The sequence below is a fragment of the Fukomys damarensis genome, unplaced genomic scaffold (assembly GCF_012274545.1).
Source record: "Fukomys damarensis isolate Sample0158 unplaced genomic scaffold, DMR_v1.0_HiC HiC_scaffold_16, whole genome shotgun sequence".
Taxonomy (NCBI): Eukaryota; Metazoa; Chordata; class Mammalia; order Rodentia; family Bathyergidae; genus Fukomys; species Fukomys damarensis.
Window position 1 is genome coordinate 24,671,242 of NW_022900928.1, and position 21,569 is coordinate 24,692,810.

The 21,569-nt window shown below is 36.7% G+C and overlaps 1 protein-coding gene and 1 pseudogene across 1 annotated transcript; both read left to right on the forward strand.

Moving 5' to 3' along the window:
• Window positions 1–1,553: 1,553 nt before the first annotated feature.
• Window positions 1,554–2,507, forward strand: LOC104847664 (olfactory receptor 52R1). Its single transcript, XM_010603146.2, has one exon. It carries the CDS (start codon window positions 1,563–1,565, stop codon window positions 2,505–2,507), a length of 945 nt encoding a protein of 314 aa, XP_010601448.1. The 5' UTR covers window positions 1,554–1,562.
• Window positions 2,508–5,192: 2,685 nt separating this feature from the next.
• Window positions 5,193–11,695, forward strand: LOC104847743 (annotated as a pseudogene).
• Window positions 11,696–21,569: the final 9,874 nt, after the last annotated feature.

The following is a 21,569-nucleotide window of genomic DNA, read 5'->3' on the forward strand; positions in this document are numbered from 1 at the left end:
ACAGACCTTGGGCACCAGACAGCATGTGTTTATGAATTTTCACCATGATCTATGCAGCAGCAATGTTTTGAGGTTTTATGAGGATTTGTTTTGTTAGAGTTATCAACTGATATGAAGATCAGTTTCTAGTGTGGAAAAAGAATTATAAAATCTGTTCCTCATTTCTCTCATACAATTATAAATCTAAGGTATATCAAAAACAGGCCAAATCTGTTTGGGGTCTTAAAGTAATCTAGGAAGCACTCCATCTAATAAAATAAAACTTTATTTCACAGAAATGACTTATTAAGGGAAATTGGAAAGGATGTTATTTTTTCCCCATGTTTTGCTACAAAGAAGAAACAAAACAACAAGGCTCAATCCAAGACACAGGACAACTGAGTTTACATATTTTAAAAGTGCTGAGTGGAAACGAAGTCACCTTTGTGCCACTGAAAATGACTTAAGTTGCAATCATCAGAGGGATCAGAGTGGATAACCTGGGTAAACCAGGTACGGATAGAATGGTACACAGAGAATACTGTCTGACAGCCAGGCAAATTCTAGTGTGAAAGTGGATATAACTGTCTTAGGTGTATGGTTCAAATTAGGGTTAGGCTAGATAGCTCCATCATCACATTTTAGGATATTTTAAATTAGTTCAATAGTCTTTTTTCATGGACTAATGATTTTAACCTGTTATTTTTTCAGAAAGTATTATCGAGCTCCTACTCTACAGTAAGCAGAGAACTGCTAGTACAGTGTTCAACTCTGAGCCCACTAAAAGTGAGCATTTAGTCTAGGATATCCCCTGGTCAACTGAAGCCTGCAGCTCAAAACCAGCTCTCAGTCTGTTTTTGTGAATAAAATTCTACTGGAAGGCAGCCATTATGTATGCATTATGTAGTGACTATGGCTGCTTTTACACTACAGTGGCTAAATGGACAGGTTTCATTATGGATTTTGTGTCCCACAGAGACTATAGCATCATACTGTTTTTCTGAATTTTGCAAAACACAATTTAGGGGAGTATTATACTAGAGATAATTTGTTTAAGCCCAGATGTGCAGTTGTTCCTTCAGTAGTCTTGACCCCCTCATGGAAATTGTTGTAGTCTCAAATCTAACTCAAAATCATTTCCATAAATCTCTATGATCTTCCTATTCAGAAAAGTTGCCCAAATAATTTAACTAAAGAATAAAATGCACCAGTTTAAAAGGCAAAACACATGAGTTGTTAATCATAAAGAGTTGAAGAGCATAAAATATTATGACATTATTCATCATGATTGTTTTTCCTTCACAGATTCCACTTACAGGAACATTATTGATTCTTTAAGAAACAAGTACACTTGCAGCTCCTACTTGTTAACCCCAGTGCGAATGACATCGATATGAAACATTATTTTAATTGAAAAAGTTTATTTATTGTAGCAGTTGACATTATTCCAGTCTATGAGTCAGCCTAAATGCCTTGCTATGCAATTAAGAAATCAAAAAGATCTAGAAATAATAACTGTTCTTTGTTATAATCTACAGAATGTAGATTTCCTTCACAACAGAGAACATATTATCCTTGCACTGATGTTGGTTTCAGAGAACAACTCTTCTCATCCTGTGTCTTTCATCCTACTTGGAATCCCAGGCCTGGAGAATTCCCAGTTTGGGATTGCCTTTCTGTTCTGTGTTATGTATGTTGTAGCTGTTGGTGGCAATATTACCATCCTACATATAATTCGAATGGATCACTTACTGCACCAGCCCATGTACCTCTTTCTTTCCATGCTAGCAATCACTGACCTGGTCTTGTCCTCCTCCACCCAGCCTAAAATGCTGGCCATCCTCTGGTTCCATGCTCATGAGATTGGATATCATGCCTGCCTCATCCAGGTGTTCTTCATCGACGCCTTTGCTTCTGTGGAGTCTGGGGTGCTCATGGCTATGGCCTTGGACCGCCATGTGGCCATCTGCTTCCCACTGCGATACCCTAGTATCTTGACTACATCCGTGGTGGTTAAACTAGGGGCTGTTGTGATGGTGAGAGGGCTGCTGTGGGTGAGTCCCTTCTGTTTCATGATCTCCAGGATGCCCTTCTGCACCAACAGGGTCATTCCCCAGTCATACTGTGAGCACATGGCTGTGCTGAAGTTGTTGTGTGTTGATACCAGGGTCAACCGTGGATATGGGCTCTTTGTGGCCTTCTCTGTGGTTGGTTTTGATATTCTTGTCATCAGTGTATCATATGTGATGATTCTGAGAGCTGTGTTGCAGTTGCCCTCGGGTGAAGCCCGCTTCAAGGCTTTTCGCACGTGTGCTTCCCATATCTGTGTTATCTTGGCTTTCTACATTCCAGCCCTTTTTACCTTCCTCACCCATCGCTTTGGCCATCAGGTGCCCCGAGTAGTATACATCATGTTTGCTAATGTCTATCTACTGGTGCCTCCCATGCTCAACCCCATCATCTATGGAGTTAGAACCAAGCAGATCCGGGACAGGGTTATCCGAGTGTGTTGTGGAAAAGACACCTGAGCCTTGAGTCACATCCTCACTACCATTCCAATTGCCTTATTGATCTGGTGACACGATGAAGTCGTTTGCCAGGGTCTTACCTATCATCACAAGGTCCTTTCTTTAACAAGTATCCCAGGGGCCAGCAACCTGCCAGAAGAGGAACAACTTTCCAGATACACCAAGCAAGTGATCTGAGTGATGTGCTGGGTAATAAAAACTTAGCTTAAAAATTAGATCTATGCAAACATCTGAAGGAATATTTTTTCCATGTACTAAACCAGTGAATATTTTGATCCTAATGTTTTTTTCCAAAATTATTGTGAAAACATTATTTTGACACTATTGATCAAAGTATAAATTGATACATTAATTAAAAGACAAAAAGGGCCAGGGATTTAGCTCAGGGATGCCACCGCCTGCCACATAAGTACAAAGTCCTGAGTTTGATCCCCAATACAAAAAAAAAAAAGATTTCATCAAACAAATAAAATGCATATTTTCCCATCTGGAATATCTTTTAGAAAAAGAATTTTACTAACAGAACTACATATACAAACATGCCTAAAATGTAACACAAGGCATTCAAATATTTTCTTATAGGAAACCAAATGAGGAAATGTGCAATTTTATTTGCAACAAGGATATAAGATATTATCAAGATATATTAAAGTTTTAAAAAGAAAATTCTGTTCTGAAGGCAATACATCTTATAATTCAAGGTGTTAGAAATGCTTGTAGAAATTTTAATATCATACCATAATATTAAGATCCCTTTGAATTACTATTTTAAACTGCATTAAAAAGCATGTTAACTTTTGGAATTTTGTGATTGAAGTATTATTAAATTTTTCATCATTTTTTTTTCCTACCAAAGCCAATAGTGAAGAAGACCTTGGAACTCACAATCTTCACTGACTAAAATCAATATCAGATGAAGGTTTTTTTTAAAGAACTCAGGAACATGCTTGCTTCTTTTCAAGAAAAACAGACTTTTAGAACTTGAAAATGCCCCAACAAAAGGATGCCTGTTCTGGAGGAGCATTCTCAAACACCCCGATTTCATTGTGCAGAGGACATGATCACCCTATCCGCAAATTAGTTAGTTAATGTGGGAGCTTCTCTTTTTAAAACTAACTTTCACCCAGTAAAACTCACAGCAGTAAAACAGAAAGATCTGGTACACAGTTTCATGATTTCTAATACTGTGTAACCACAATCTCCTCAGTCAAGGTCATCTTTCAGTTACTTCATAAAGATCTCTCCTGCCCCTTTATAATCAGTCAGCACCTCTCCACACCAACCAGGAAAACACCAATGGGATTTTTTTTTCTTTTACTATAGATTAATTTCAATGACTCTAGAACTTTATACAAATAAAAGAATTTAGATATATTGATTCTGGAATCTTTTACCCAGTATAATGTTTTACCTATGCTGTTTTGTGTGATATTAGTGCATTTCCTATTTTTATTCCATTTTAAGCATATCTCCATTGATAACTTGATATCTCACCTCATTGCTGCAGCTCTTTTGTTTTCTTCTACTTCTGAACATGTCAGTCTCTTGTCTGTCTTCTGCCTTTGCTCTTGCTCTACCCACTTCCCCAGTTGTTCTTTGATAAGGTATTCTTCCTCCTTCTCACCTTCCACGTCTCAACTAAAGCCACCTTTTCAGAGAGATGTTTCTTAACTCAGCCACTTAACCAGATCATTACTCAATTTCCCATTTAAGAAATGAACAGAGTCATCCCAGTGCCTCTCTTCCCTCAAATAGCACAAATTTGTAATTATAGTGACAAAAAGACCAGCAGCCCTCGTAAATCAGCTTACTCATAGCCAAGCTGTGATCTCAGAGTTCAGTTCTATGCATATTTTAAAAGTGGATGCTTTATCAGCACTGTCTACTCTTCACAAAGCCTAACAATCTTATATTATCAAGCATTTTGACCAACGAATATGTTACAGTACTGTGTCTGGTGCCTGGGATTTAAAGATACAAAGTTCATAGCTGCCCTTTTAAGACCCCACCACTGTGCCTTCTACAGTTTGCACACATCAAACTAATTCCTTTATCCTCCCCTTAACTGGTTTGTGCCATCCCCCAACTTATCCCTCATGAGCAAAACTGTACTTTAGTTACCCTAAATCTCAGCAAATGCTAGCCCAGAGCAAGCATCAGTAAGTACGTAGGAACCAATATCTTTCTATTCAATGGACACATTTAGTAGGCCAGTAAGCAACTAAGATGTATATTTTCAGTTATCACTGCTTGGGGTATTGTGATTATTTATGCTGTGTGGGCAGCCCCACGATCCAGACCTCCTTCAGAAAATGATCAGGCTGAAGTCTGCAGATGTGCCAGATTTGTTGTCTCTTTTTATCTTGTCAAATTTTAACGTTTAATTTCAGTCTGCTAATGCTGAACTCATTGGCAAACCCTACAGTGTCTGAGGCCAGAGGAGGAAGGAAACAAATGTGTAAGGACAGCAATGCCTTTCTGAGCACGGACCTTCCCTGCATCCCACCCAAAGCCAGATGAAGTTAGGCTGTCAGCCTTTGGTTTTTAGCTTTCGTTGCATCTATCATGAGTGCCCAGCATCACAGAAGAGCTTTGGAAGACCCTAGTTTCTGAAAGTCCTCTAGGTTCCACCCTTAATTTTTTCTGCAGGTGTTTGCCTCATTGCACATAGGCATGTGTAAGTAAATGTCGTCATCCGAGTACACTTTGAAGATGGGGAAATAGAAACCTCAGAATCTAAGAAATGCCCTTGAGTTTATATCTGGGATGGAAAGTAGACTAGAGCCAGGAAGTGGGGAAAATATACAAACAAAGAAAAGCACAGCTCATGACTCTACGAAGTCAGCCAGAAATCTTAGAAAAATTTACAAATAAATTTGTATGGATTGAATAATTCTAAGGAGAAATTCATATCAGTGATACCCCTGAAGTTCTGCAAAACCACTCAGGGAGAGATTTAAAGTCTGTTTTACTTGTGTTAATATCTGGTGCTTGAATGTACTGGCCCTATTTTAAACCTCATGCTTTTATAAAAGAATGGAGGCCTTTGGGAAAAGAATGGGATCAGGACACCTCCTCAGCTCATCTCCCATCTTAACTGACTCCCTGAGTGGAGCAGAAAGGGCTCAGCAGGTGTTGTAAATCAGAATTTCAGCAGCAATTCTCTTACTACCAGAAACAAGATAACACGAGTGCATGGTCACTATGGCAGAAAGGCCTGGGTGGGTAAAATGGTAGGGTCTGCTGAGGGCAGAGTTTTTCTTTGGAAACAAAATAGAAAACTCTTACATGAGGTGAAACAGACTTTAGACCATTGGGACAGTGGCTTAAACTGCCAACAGAACTGCCTTATTAAGGTGGTTTTATTAAATCTACATGGGGAGGGGACTCATGCATTCTTTCTTTCATTAAACAGTACATTCAGTTAACATTTCTGTCTTTTATCTCTATCAGTTATTGATATCAGTTATTGTTCATTTGTTTATTTCTCAAATGACTGTGAAGTTTTTTGAGGGAAACCACTAAATCATTCCTATTGTGCATACTCAGGACTTTTAACCGTGCCCTAGAATAGGGTCAATGTGTACACAGGCTAAATTCATTTGTTGCAAAACGAATACTTGACTAATAATGCTGTTCTCTACAGGAGTCTTATGTAGAAGTGTTTTTAAATGACTTAACCACTATACTGGTTCTTTGGATGATCTCAATTTTACAAGCCTACAAGTTCATGAACTTAAACTGCACTCTTGATTTATTGATTCACTAGCCATAGTATGGTTTAGGCAGCAGCTACTGAGGAAACTAGACCTCAGCAATCATTCTTTTATCCTAAGCTTCTAAAAAGTAGACCAATATAGCTCTAGATGCAGCAAAAGAACACTACAGAATCAGTGGATCTGTGGTATGGCCCCAGCTCTAGACTTTCCTCGGTGTGTGATTGCAGAAGCTGCTCCTCTTCCCTGCTCCAACAATTTTGTCATCGTTTCCTTATCTCTCTAACTGAAACAGCAATCACTGATCAGACCTGTTTACTTCCCCAAACAGAGAAATTGGGCTTTGGTTTGAATCGTGGATGTCTCCCAAAACCCACCTGTTAAAGGCTTTGTCCTCATCCCAGGGTGGTACTGGGAGATGGTGGGGCACATAGGAGCTAAGGTTTAATAAAAGGAAGCTAGGTCACTGGGAACACACACTTGAAGGAGATACTGGGATCTCCACGTCTCCCTCCCTCCCCCCCCCCGCCTCATTCCTGGCTTCCACAAGGTGAACTGGCCTCCTCTGCTGCACATCCCCACTGTACTGTAATGACAAAGGCCTAAAGCAAGAGAGCTGAGTGAGTATGAACTGAAGCCTCTGATTCTTGAGCCAAAATAGACCTTTCACCCTTTTAGGTTTATTACCTCAGGTTTTTGTCAAAGCAGTAGAATGCTGACTAAAGCAAAACATTTATATGTACGCAAGTCCATATACTCATGAGTTCCTCCATTACATAAGAGCACATAATGGCAAGGATTTATGGATAAGTGGCCTGAAATACCCAGAAGGCTTTTTTGAAAGTGGAAACATTGTACTGAACAAAAAGAATGTATGGAATCCCATGTTGGCCATTGGGTAGGATGGGGAGGCAGGGACTAGCATCGAATTCAGTGCTTATAAGTCAGAAAAAAAAATCAATGCAAGACATGTGAACCAAGTATTATAACCACTCTGAAAATGGGTAAAAATGAGTAAAGATGACTCTATTTGAAAATCAGGAAAATATATGACTGAAGAAGTGGTGATTATTCTCTGGGATTTTTTATTTTAATTTTTATTGGTACATTTTCATCACATAATGATTTTATTCCTTGTGAGTAGTTTTAATTCATGAGATGGATAAAGAGGAAAAAGAAGTTCAAAGCAAAGGAATCAGCATTTGAAAAAACACAAACCAGGAAAGCTCTAAAAGAAGCAGCACAGTGGTTACAGAGGCAAACGATGATTCAGAAAAAAATACAGACTCTGTCTTTCTAAGAAGCTTAGGTTTTTAGCTTACAAGGCCTAGAATCTTCCACTATGCATTTTGAGCAAAGAATCCTAGGAAAATTTAGACTGGGGATTTGTTCTGTTGTAACTCTTCAAAAATAATTATAAAAGGATAAAGATATTCCTGAAGGTCTGGACCCCAAATCAAGGAGGTGAAAATCACACCAACTGCTTTTAGGATGCTATAACAAACATTAAAAATAACAAGAAAGTAAGAAGGAAGGCAAGATTCTGATCTCTCCTCCTCCTCCTTTCCACTTCCTCCTCCTGTTCCTCCTGCCTTTCCTAATCTTTTCAGTTTTTCCAATTTCTTTTAATTGCACATGCATAAAACACAGGAGTGTTAACACCTGTTCACATGCATAATGAAAAAGCAATTTCTTTCCTTAAATATAATTGAATTCTATGGGAAAGAAAAAGGAAGAAGATTAAAGCAGCATTTACTGTGACTCACTTCCCTTTGGGAGATTTAATATTTGAAATGCTAACTCTTCACTTATAAATCTGGGACTGTGATTTATAAACACTGCCAGTAGATGAAACAGGATATAGCCCAATTTTGTTAGGTACATTTAGGAAAAAAATATGTGTTTGTTGACATATAAAAAGTAGTTTCCTGTTCAGACAATATTGTCCGAAGAATAAAGACAAGGAAAACCATGTGCTATACATGTTTATCAGAAAGGTAACGATTTTCCAAATATTTCCTTCTTGCAGTTTGTTGACTCCAATGATATAGAACACATGGAAAGGGAGGACCAATTCTGTATATATGATTTGCTTTCTCTTTGATTTCCATTTTAAATCACCCTGGAGACAGTGCACTAATGAGACAGTAGATAAAACCCTTTTGAGATTTTACAGCCTCAAATTATATTTAAAGATTGAAAGAGACAGAGATGTTTGGGTTTTTCTTTGTCCACAGCCCCAGGGAGATTCACATCTTACTGATTAGACCCCAGCTCAATTCCACTTTATTATAAAGTTCACAGCTCCAGGGCCAGGATTTAGCTCAGTGGTTCCACAACCTGCCTCCGGATCCAAGTTTGATCCCCGGTACCAAAAATAAAGTTCACAGCTCCAAAACTGTGGACTGTACTCTCACTGCTAGCAAAGACAGAGAAGACCCCTATTTCTATATGAAACTGGTAAGAAGGTAGAGAGATGAATTCATTGGGTTGACTTTGTATTTTCAGTGTTAGCTATTCACAAATATTCAAACAGGCCTAAAGGAAATCAACTGACATTGGAGTCTACACCATCCTTGGGAATCCATATAACATTATCTAAAATTTCGTGGTTAAATATGTTAGCAGTTTTTCTCAGATAGAATTGAAATTGAGGGAGTAGAGATTTAAAATGAGCTAGAGAAAACTAGCATTTAAAAAATGGTAAGATATGTACTTTTTACAGGATATTTACTCCCACAAAAAATAAACTTCACACCTAGTATTTTAAAAGCTTAATTTAAAAGTACCAGGATTATAATAAGTACTATTGCTATTATTTAATTTTGTCTTACTAGAATTTATTTTCAATGACAATTACTGTGTACAAAGGTTCTATCATACTTTTGTATAACCAGCATCACCTACTAATCTCATTTCCTGTGTGCTGACAACCTCTACCATATCCTCGAGCCTGCATGCAATGTTGTAGACTTCTACAGTGCTAATATATTACCCTTTAGTGGTTCACAGGGACATTGACTGACAATTCCCTCACAAAACTCTCCATCAAACAAACCATTTGCCCCAGTGATTTAGCTCTCCTGCCTCGCAAGTGCAAGGTCCCAAGTTTGATCCCCAGGACCAAAAATAAACCAAAACAAACAAAAACTAACCATATGCCACTAACTCTGTACTGTCAATGGAAATGTTGAACCTTGTCTATTTGAGGTTAATTACTACCATGATCCATGATCCATTACTTAGAATATTTTTAAGGAATATTAATAACAATTAATCCCTCTCGTTCCACATATTCAATCTCTCACCATCTATTTTATCTTCTGTTGAAAAATTTAACTATTTCTCTGAGATTTCTATATTTCAAAAATCTCTCCTATATCTCACAATCTTCTTTAGTCATGGTTTACTTGTCACCTTGCCTGCATTTCCAACTTTCTAGAAATAAGATACACCATACCTCCATTAGTTGCTTTTCTATCCATTAGCCAAGCTGCTGTACCAGGTTGCAACTTTCCTCCCTCAAATTCAACTTCTTTTTCCAGGACCATTAATATACTCTAAATTAAATTTGAATTTTTAAATCCTTACCAGTCTCTCTAGCTCAGGAAATTTTATATTGTTGTTCAGGTGAAACCCAGTCATATCACGTTCTCTGATTTCTATGGTTTCCATAAAGTTATGTAGTTTAATCCATTTTAGTGGATGTAGCTTTTTCCAAAATCTCCTACAGAGTAAAGTCTTCATGGCTTTCCCTTGTAGGTCTACTGTTTGAGTTTGTTCACCCATCACCTTGGATTAAAATGAAATCCATGCAATGACAACTTTTAAAATCTATATTACTAGAAAAAGGGGAACGTCTGTACCTGCAAAGGTACACACAAAGCCAGTGCTGGCTTATGTATGCCTTTGAATGGATTGCTCCTATTCATTTCACAACACAACATATTCAAAATTGAATACACTGATTTTTAAATTAATTATATTGGTGCACTTGATTTACATAATGATAACATTCATCATAGGAAATTTGAACCTGCATGTAATATATCTTGATTTTTCCCCTATTCCCTTCTCTTCAAGCATTCTTTTCCTCCTGCTTTACAAATCTTGATTTCTATTATTTTTCTATTCTCTTTTATTGTCCTTTTCCCTACTTTCCCTTCCCCCATCCACCCCCTTGTTCCTCTTCACATTTGAACATTTTCATCCTACTTCCGAATATAAATTTTTATGCATACTGTCTGAGGAAGATTAAAAGTTTATCAGTACAAAAATAATCATCATCGAAGTACAAAAATAAAACAAATAAAATTTAAATTTAAAAATAAAACACTTTTCATGGTTTAAGGGCAAAACTTTTATGTCTTTAGTAAATGTCCCCAACTATGAATGCTAAATAAATATATAATTTAATTTACAAAGTTATTTCAAAGACAAAGATGTTACATATTACATTAGGTAAACATCTTATCAAAACAACTAATTTTTTTTTGTTTAGTACTAGTACTTATTTTTCTACAGAATGTGAACAACGAGAAGGCAATTGTTGCAGATCCACGACAATGTGGAAATATTAAGCAATTTGACATCTAAATCTCCAGGCTTCTTGTTGACTGGCATTCCTGGCTTGGAATCTGCCCAGGCCTGGATCTCCATCCCCTTTTGTTGTCTTTACGCCATTGCCCTCTCTGGGAACAGCATGATCCTCTTCACCATCATCACCCAGCAGAGTCTCCATGCGCCCATGTACTATTTCCTCTCCATGCTGTCAGCCACGGATCTGGGCTTGACTGTTTCTACATTGTCGACAACTTTGGGTATCTTGTGGTTTGATGCAAGAGAAATCAGTCTAGATGCCTGCATCATCCAGATGTTTTTCCTTCATGGATTCACTGTAATGGAATCTGGAGTGCTAGTGACTATGGCTTTTGACTGCTATGTGGCAATCTGTAACCCTCTCAGGTACACCACAATTCTCACTATGGGACTCCTAATGATTTTACATACTGTGATTATAACACCGCCACTGCTTTTGCTCCTTAAGCCTCTTTCTTTCTGAAGAATGGATTTATTGTCCTATTCTTACTGTTAATATCCAGATGTGATTATAGCATGTTCAGACACTGGAGCAAATAAAGTCTATGGATTATTTGATCTCATCCTAACCACAGGGATAGACACCCCATGCATCATCCTGTCTTATATCTTGAATTCACACTGTCCTCAATATCACCTCCCCATGAGCTGTTCAGCACTTGTGTCTCCCATATTGGAACAGTTGCTGTGTTCTACATCCCCATGGTAAGCCTGTCTTTGTTTCAATTCTATGGTACATCAGTTCCCAAAGTGGTCCATTCGATGATGGCCAATGCGTACCTGCTTTTTTCCCCTTGTGCTCAAGCCATCATCTACAGTGTAAAAACAAGAAAGATCCACAAGTCTGTACTGACTCTGCTCCTTACAAAATAAATAGAGACTAGTAAAATAAAGGAAATCTGATGTGGGTTATTTTCACTGTAAAAAAGCAAATAAGTTACTGCCAATTAAATTTTTCATGTGTTTCATAATACTTAATAAATATTATTTTGTTTCCTGTTGTAAGATAAGAGGATGATCTGTTTCCCTAAGAATTTTTAAATATAATAAAGGGAACAGGAATATTATAGTAATAAAATATTTTTAAAATATAGCAACTTAACATTTCCTGACTGCTCTTTAATGAATTTTATACTAACCACTTTTAAGACACATTCCATTTATATTTCAAAGCAGCCAATGAAGCACACACACACACACACACACACACACACACAGATAGATAGATATATAGATAGATAGATAGATAGATAGAGATATATAGATATATTTTTCTTAGTAACAGTTGACATATATAATGAAGAAATTGAGTTCTGGGGACATGTAGGCCACATAATTAACATGAATCTTGGTTGAGATTTTAATTCTGGTTTTCTTTATTTCAGATGGCATCCTTTTCACAACCATATCACACAATGCCAAAAGTATCAGAAATAAGACCTGGATCTCCAGGAATCTGTATCAGGTCCTTAAATGTGCGGCAGCCTCATAGGGTATATTTTGCTTATTTAATTTTTGGATATCCCATACAAAAAAAGTAGAAGTAGAGTTCATGACTTGTAATCAGAGGTCACTATTCAGTGAACAGTCAAAACTTAGAAACCATAATGAAGTAGCATGCAAGGAAATTTGGAAAAGAGATTCTTACACTTTTTGGCAAAAAGATTCCTTATGAATTTAAATGAATCTATTTGTCAGAAAAAATCATAAATCAAAGATAGACGCACACATGATATTACATAAAATTGCAGGCTTCAAAAATGCCATGAAGGACTGCATGGTTCCCACCCCCTTCCAAAACACTAAAATAAAGAACTTAGGTTTTCAGCCTATAAGCAATAACAAAGAATTAGATCCCAGATATGTGCTTCCTGAAAAGGGACTCATGGTAACCATATCGGTTTCACAGAAAGGCAAATTCTTAAGCATCCATTGCATAAAATAGTAGAACAAGTTCAGAGGACAATGGAGATGGAAACCTGATGGGAGTCACATGGGAAGTGGTGATAAACAAAGAGATTCTCCAGGAATCCCACAAACATGGGGGGAGGCAGTGTGCCCTGCTCAGTCTGTGCCAGCTTTCAAAAGCCATGTTGTACACATCCATTTCCCATTGTTGTGTTCAGTGACATCAGACAAGTACTTTAAAACCACCATGAGGAAATATTTAACATAGGAATTGGTAAAAATTGCAAGTGAGAATATTCTTCTCTAATAGATTCATTTTTTATCTTATTGAGTTTAACATGACGTTTTAAGTATGCAGTACAGTTACATTCACCATTGGGATCTTGTACCTTTACATGACAGGTCTTGGTTCTCATTTTTCCCCATCCCCCTGCCCACTCTGATTTATTTTATCAGCACATCTGTGAATATAGTTGTAATTTAGGTTCGGTCTGGCAGAAAATAATACAAACTAAGTGATCAGAAAGGTTATTTTGTAGCACTCAAATATTTAAAATCCAATTTATGAAACATCAACGTGGGAAAAAAATAGAGAATAATATATTTGGTGCTGTGATAGCTGATAATTCAGGAGTTATGTTTTACTTTGTTATGCTGCCATTTAAAGTGAAAAGATTTCCAAATGTACAGCAAGACAAATATTTTGAAAGTGGTTTTCTGTTCAAATTGCCAGTTATATCAGGACTCCAATTATGTTGGACTAGGAATATTCTATAGTCCAGTTTGTCCTTATATCAACAAACTTTGTCTTGCATGAAACTGTGCCTAAATAGTAAAATTCTAAAATACTGAGAATAGAATGTCAACACATAAATTTTGGGAAGACACAACTCACCAAAATTGTTGTTCAGTATGGCACACATATTTCTTGGTTTTTTGAGTATTTTTGTTTGGTTTGGTTTGTTGATTTCTTTCTGCTCTGTCTACAGTCTTCCCAGTGATGATTACACCAGTGAGATTCTCCCAGAAACTAAATGCAGGCAGGACGTGGACTTAGATACTCCTCTGAAACTACACTTGATTGTATTATGACATGGCTGAAAGCACTAGACTATAGAGAAAATAACAAGGAGACCACCAAGTTTAAATGTGTAAAAGGAAATGAAGCAGGCAAAACCTCTTATACTTCTGCATGGCAACAAAGCAGCATGGGAGCTAGCACAAAGAATCAACAACTGGGATCTCATCTTACTAAAAAGCTTCTGCACTGCAAAAGAAACCATTAACAAAGCTAAAAGACAACCTACAATGTGGGAAAAAATTTTTACCAGCTACTCCTCAGACAAAGTACTATTATCTAGAACATATATAGAACTCAAAAAAGTCAGACCCCCCCCAATATAAAGACCCAATTTAAAAAATGGGTATTGATGCAGATGAAAACAACACTGAGATTCCACCTCACCCCAGAAAGAAAGGCTGCTATTAAGAAATCAGCCAGTAACAAATGCTGGTGGGTTCTGTGAAGAAAGGAAACCTCCATTATTTATAGGAGTGCAGACTGGTGCAACCACTATGAAAATAAATATGGAGATACCTCAACAAACTAAAATTAGAGATATCTCCATATTGATTGCCATAGTGGTTGCACCAGTCTGAACTCCCACCAACAATGGAGAAGGGTTCCTTTCTCCCAACAACCCTGCCAACATTTGTTATTGCTTGATTTCTTGATAGCAGCCATTCTTTGTGGGATGGGGTGAGGTGGAATGTCAGTATTGTTTTCATCTGCATCTCTTGAATGACCAGTGATGTGGAACATTTTTCATATATTTACTTGCTGTTTTTACTTCTTTGTCTGAGAAATGTCTGTTCATTTCAGATGCTTATTTTTTAATGGGGTCTTTATATTGGATGGGCTGATAATTTTGAATTCTTTGTGTATTCTAGATAATAGTCCATTGTCTGAGGAGCAGCTGGTAAAATTTTTCCCACATTGTAGGTTGTCTCTTAGTTCTGCTGATGGTTTTTTTTACAGTGCAGAAGATTTTAATAAGATGAGATTCCAGTTGCTGATTCTTTCTGCTAGTTCCCATGCTACTGAGGATTTGTTCATAAAATCTTTTCCTATGCCAATGTCTTCATGAGTTCTGCCTAACTTATCTTCCAGCAAGTGAGGTTCCATTTGACCCAGCCATCCCTCTGCTGGGAATCTTTTCAAACAATTAAAAGAATCATATCACAGTGATGTATGCACACCTATGTTTCTAGTGGTAGAGTTTGTAGTAGCTAAAACTTGGAAACAGCCCATTTGCCCATCAGTTGGAAACTGGATAAAGAAGATGTGGTTTTTCTATTAAATGAAATACTACTCAGCCATAAAGAATGAGAAATTAGATTCATTCATAGGAAAATGAATACATATTGAGGATATACTCTTAAGTGAAATAAATAAGTCACATGTGTAAATACTGAATAGTTTCTCTGGTGTGAATAAACTATAACAGTATATAAGATCCTAATGATATAACTGACAATGGGAAATAGGAAGAAAGGGACTAAAAGTGTAGGGAAAGTGGGTAGGGTAGGGGAAAGGTAATAAGGAAAAAGAAAAAAATATGAGAGAGTGAAAAAATGGAAATGAAGTGTTTGTAAAGGGGAAGGAGAGGAGGGGTGAAGGGAGGGCAGGGACAAGGGGAAAAAATGAGAACCAAGACCTGTCTTGTAAAGGTACAATATCCCAATGGTGATTGTCACTGTACTGTTCACCTAAAATGTACCAATAAACTCAATGAGGAAAAAAATTAAATTAATATTTTTTTAAAAAACTAGGATTAGAAAAGAAGCAAAAGATCTCTACACTGAAAACTACAGCACTCCAAAAAAAGAAATTGAAGAGGATATAAAAAAATGGAAATATATACCCTGCTCCTGGGTAGGCAGAATCAACATAGTGAAAATGGCCATACTACTAAAACTTCTATATACATTCAATGCAATGCCAATTGAAATTCCAACACTATATTTCACAGAATTAGAAAAAAGAATCCAAAAATTCATTTGGAACCATAAGAACCTAGAATAGCAAAAGCCAATTTAGCAACAGATACATGGCACCAGTTATAGCAATTCCCAATTTGAAACTATAATACAAAGCCACTGTGATAAAAACAGCATGGTACTGGCAAAGAACCAGGCCTGAGGATCAGTGGAACAGACTGGAAGACACAAAAACAAACCCAGATGTACTTAGCTACCTCATCTTTGACAAAGGAGCTGACCATACTCAGTGGAGGAAAGATAGCCTCTTTAATAAATGGTGTTGGAAAAACTAGATGTAAACCTTCCACAGATTAAAATTAGACCCTTATCTTCTGCCATGCACTAAATTAAAATCCAAATGGATTAAAGATCTAAATATTAAAATGGAAACATTAAACTTGCTGGAAGGTAAGTTAGGCAGAACTCTGGAAGACATTGGCATAGAAAAACACTTTATGAACAAATCCTCAGTAGCACGGGAACTAGCAGATAGAATCAACAACTGGGATCTCATCTTATTAAAAAGCTTCTGTACTTTGAAAGAAACCATCAGCAGAACTAAGAGACAATCTACAATGTGGGAAAAAATTTTTACCATCTGTTCCTCAGACAAAGTACTATTACCAAGAATATATAAAGATCTCAAAACAATCAGCTCCCCCAAATATAAAGACCCAAGTCAAAAATGGGCATCCAAAATGAACAGAGATTTATCAGACAAAGAAGAAAAAGCAGCAAGGAAATATATGAAAAAATGTTCTACATCACTGGTCATTCAAGAGATGCAGATGAAAACAACACTGAGATTCCACCTCACCCCACCAAGAATGGCTGCTATCAAGAAATCACACAATAACAAATGTTGGCACGGTTGTGGGGAGAAAGGAACCCTTCTCCATTGTTGGTGGGAGTTCAGACTGGTGCAACCACTATGGAAATCAATACGGATATACCTCAAAGAGCTTGGACTGGAGGTTCCATTTGACCCAGCCATCCCTCTGCTGGGTATCTTTCCAAAAGATCTAAAAGAATCATATCACAGAGAAGTATGCGCACCCATGTTTATAGTGGCACAGTTTGTAATAGCTAAGTCTTGGAAACAGTCCATTTGTCCATCCGTTGGAAACTGGATAAAGAAGATGTGGTTTTTCTATAAAATAGAATATTACTCAGCCATAAAGAATGAGAAAATAGATTCAACATTCATAGCAAAATGGATACATATTGAAGATATACTCCTAAGTGAAATAAATAAGGCACACATGTGTAAATACCGAATAGTTTCTCTGGTGTGAATAATCTTCAATAATACATAACATCCTAATAAGATTACTGACATTGAGAAATGGGAAGAAAGGAGCTAAAGGTGTAGGAAAGGTGGGATAGGTAGGGGAAGGGTAATAAGGGAAAAGAAAAAAATGTGAGATAATGAAAAGATGGAAATAAAATGTTTTTATATGGGGAGGGGAGGAGGGGGTGAAGGGAGAGCAGGGGTAAGGGGAAAAAATGAGAATAACATCCTAATAAGATTACTGACATTGAGAAATGGGAAGAAAGGAGCTAAAGGTGTAGGAAAGGTGGGATAGGTAGGGGAAGGGTAATAAGGGAAAAGAAAAAAATGTGAGATAATGAAAAGATGGAAATAAAATGTTTTTATATGGGGAGGGGAGGAGGGGGTGAAGGGAGAGCAGGGGTAAGGGGAAAAAATGAGAACCAAGACTTGTCATGTAGAGGTACAAGATCCCAACAATGAATGTAACTGTACAGTATCACTAAAATGTACCAATAAACTCAATTGAAGCTGAAAAAAAACTAGGATTAGAGATTCCCTTTCATCCAGCTATCCCTCTTCTGGGTATCTTTTGAAAAGAATTAAAGGAATCATACCACTGTAATACAGGTTCACCTATGTTTATAGCAGCACAGTTTGTAATAGGTAAAACTTGGATACAGCTCACTTGCCCATCAACTGGAGACTGGATAAAGAAGATGTGTGTGTGTGTGTGTGTGTGTGAGTGTGTGTGTAAAATAAATAAAATGGAGTACTACTCAGCCATAATGAATGAGAAACTAGAGAAGTCTATAGCCAAGTGGATGCACATTGAGGGCATATTCTTAAGTGAAATAAATAGGACACGTGTGTAAATACTGAATAGTTTTTCTGGTGTGATAAGCTAAAAGTGGTTAATAAGGTTCCAATTGTATAAATGATAATGTGAAATGGAAGAAAAGGCCTAAAGGTGTAGGGGAAATGGGAGGGTTAGGGGAAAGGTAATAAGGGAAAAGAAAAAATAACAAAAGGAAAAAATAGAAACAAAATCATTGTAAGTAGGGAATGGTGAAGTGGGTGAAGGGGGGAAAATCAGAACCAAGGTACATCATGTAAAGGTGTAAGGTGCCAATGATGAATGCAACTGTACTGTGTACCTAAAAAGTACCAATAAACTTAATGAAAAGAAAAAACTTCTTCAGAAAGTATCACTTTCTAGCAACATGCTCTTGCACAATTAAACAGAGCAAATAGCTAAATATCTGGCCCTTATTCATTTATTTGCAAAAACTGTCTACTTTCTTCTTTAATTTCCTCTGTGATCCATTGGTTGTTCAGGAGAGTGTTATTCAATTTCCATGTGTTTGTGAAATTCTTACAGTTTCTTATGCCATTGATCTCCAGTTGAATTGCACTATGGTCTGATATACATGGGATGACTTCAATTCCTTTGCATTTATTTAAACATGTTATATGAGCTAGTATGTGGTCTATTTTGAAGAATGATCCATGTGTAGCAGAAAAGGATGTATACTCATGATTTTGTGGAGTGGAACACTCTGTAGACATTTGTTAGGTCTATTTGTTCAAAAGTTTGTTTCAGGTCTAGTATTTTGTTGTTGTTGTTTTTTTTCCCCTAGATGACCTGTCATTTTGTGACAGTGGGGTATTTAGGCCCCTCACTGCAATTGTATTAATGTTTATTTGGTTTTTCATGTCACACAGTATTTGCTTTGTACAGTTGAGTCATTAGTATTTGGTGCACATATGTTTATGATTTTCATCTCTTCCTCTTGGATTGTTCCCATTCCAAGGATGTAGTGACCTTCTTCATCTGTCTTATTAGATTTGGTTTGAAATTTACATTTTCTGAAAGTAAGATAGCTACCCCTGCCTTTTGCCAGATTCCTGTCACATGGAGAACAGTTTTCCATCCTTTTACTTTCAGTTTATGAGTTTATTTTTGATGTAGGTGAGTTTCTTATATACAGCACACTGTTGGATTTTGTTTCTTAATCCATTCTGCCAGTTGATTTCATTTGATTGGTGAATTGAGGCCATTAACACTGATGATTATAACTGATATGTATTGACTTATCATCATCATGTTATTATCCTGTTGTTGGGCCTTTTTAATTTTCCCCCCTCTCCTTCTAATTTCTTGCCTTGCCTAATTGATTTGCTCTGTTGGCTCTCATGGTGTTGTAACCTTCACTGTCTTTTTCTAGGATATTGTTTAGAATTGTTTGTCGTGATGGTTTGGTCTTCATGAAGTTTTTCAGGTATTCCATGTCATGGAAGTATCTTATTTCCCCATCAATTCTGAGTGTTTTGTGGGATACTTCAGTCTAGGTTGGAGGTTGTTTTCTTTAAGGTCTTGAAATACCTCAATCCAGGCTCTGCTTGACTTGAGGGTTTGTGTTAAAATCTGTTGTGCTTCTGATGGACTTTGTTTTACATGTAATTTATTTCTTTTCTCTAATTGATTATAATTTTTGTTCTTCTGCTGGGTTTCTGGCATCTTGGTTATTATATGTGTATGAGTAGATGTCTTTGATTATGGCTAGTTGGAGTCCTATATGCCTCACTTATCTGAATGTGAAATTTGAGCTTTGTTTGAGTGTCTTTCCATTTTTATTCTTGTTACTGGTACTGTTCTTGGTTTGATACCTGGCTTAGTACTTTGATCTTCCTATTATAGCATGTCACTGTACTTTAGTTTCTGTTGCTATGTCTGAGGTTTGTCTTTTGCTGAGTTTTATCTACATGGAATTAGGAGAATGTGTTCTTGTTACCACTGTCTTCTTTGGCATCACATATTAGTTTTGGATGTTGTCTGTAGAGATAGTCCACTCATGTTTTTCTACTCACCAGTTAATGAACATTTAATTTTTTTCTAATTTTAGCTGTTATAAATAAAGCCACTGTGAGCATTTTCACACAGATCTTTGTCAAGATATACTTTCCTGAGTATATCTCAGGGACTACTGAAGGAATAACTATATAAATTATGATTCTCCAAATAAACAAAAGCAATAATTTCTGCATGCTTTCTGACAGACAATATTAAAGAACTGGCTAATGTAACTGTGTGACTCATCATGACTAAATTCCACTGCATGGAATAGAGACCCATGAATAAATGTCACTTGTTTTTTCCAAAAGTAACTATATTAATCACAGGAATAGTTAATAGCTGAACACTGTCTATTATAGTTCTGGAAACTAGGCCATATTAGGAAATCTACAGAGATTCTTTTGTTGTTGTTATTTTTATTACTACTGCAATCTATATTCTTGGCTAGTAGAGAGCCAGAATATATTAGATACAGGCAGAAAATAGAAGCATATATTGTATAACATTTTCTTCTTTACTTATTACCTTTAGTTTGTTAAACAATTGAGCTCCACCTGAATAAAGTATTAGTGTGTGTGTGTGTGTGTGTGTGTGTGTGTGTGTGTTTAAAATAGTTTCAAGCCAAGAGTGGTGTCCTATGCCTGTAAGCCCAGCACTCTGGGAGGCTGAGACAGGAGTGTTTGAGAAGAGCCTGGGCAACTTTGCAACTTACTCAGATTTTGTGTCCAAAACACACACACATAAACAAATAAACAAACAAAAACCCCACAAAAAGTGTTTGGGGATGTTGCCTCTGAGTAAAGGGCTTGGTTCAATCTCCAGTACTATAAATGAATCAGTAAAAAATAATGTCTACATTTGGATCCAGAATTTTCACTGTACTTATTCTTTACTGGATTGTCAACTCATGCCTTTTTTCTTTCATCCCTTTAGCATTCTCAAAAATTCTTTGACAAGTTGTATTCAGATGTGTACTAAGTTTTCTAGATGTGTCATTGAAGCAGGCGTCAGACTAGATGCTAAAAAATATTCTATTTTTTAATTTTTTTATTTTTTTTATTTTTATTGAGTTTATTGGTACATTTTAGGTATACAGGACAGTTACTTTCATTATTGGGATCTTGTACCTTTACATGACAGGTCTTGGTTCTCATCTGTTCCCCTTGTCCCTAACCTCCCTTCACCCCTAAAAAATATTTGAAAAGAATACTCAGTTAAAGCCAAAATATGCATTTAGACATATGCCTGTAGAAAATAAATCGTATAGAGTGTGGTCTTTAAGATTATAGAGAATAAATTTATTAAAGCATATTGTTAGAGCTTGGATTGGTTAATAATGATTTACAAAGAATATGGAACTATGATGATAATAGAAACTGAAACCAGAGGATGAAGAAATGTGATCTTTTGGAGTGGGGATTAGCCTGATTCAGCATGAAATTAGCTCGGTACCTATGAAAAAAATGATGAAACGAACCTCTCTAGGAGAATGAGGAATGAGGTAGATGAGCATGCACTTTATTTCAAGAGATGTGAAATACTAGATTCCTTCCTTTTGAATAAAAAAACACTTGATTTATCTTTCTCCTATAAATTTTTTCATAATGATTGATCAGTTGAAGAAAGGAAAATGTGGGGAACACAATTAGAGGCTTGCATGAGTCTCTGGA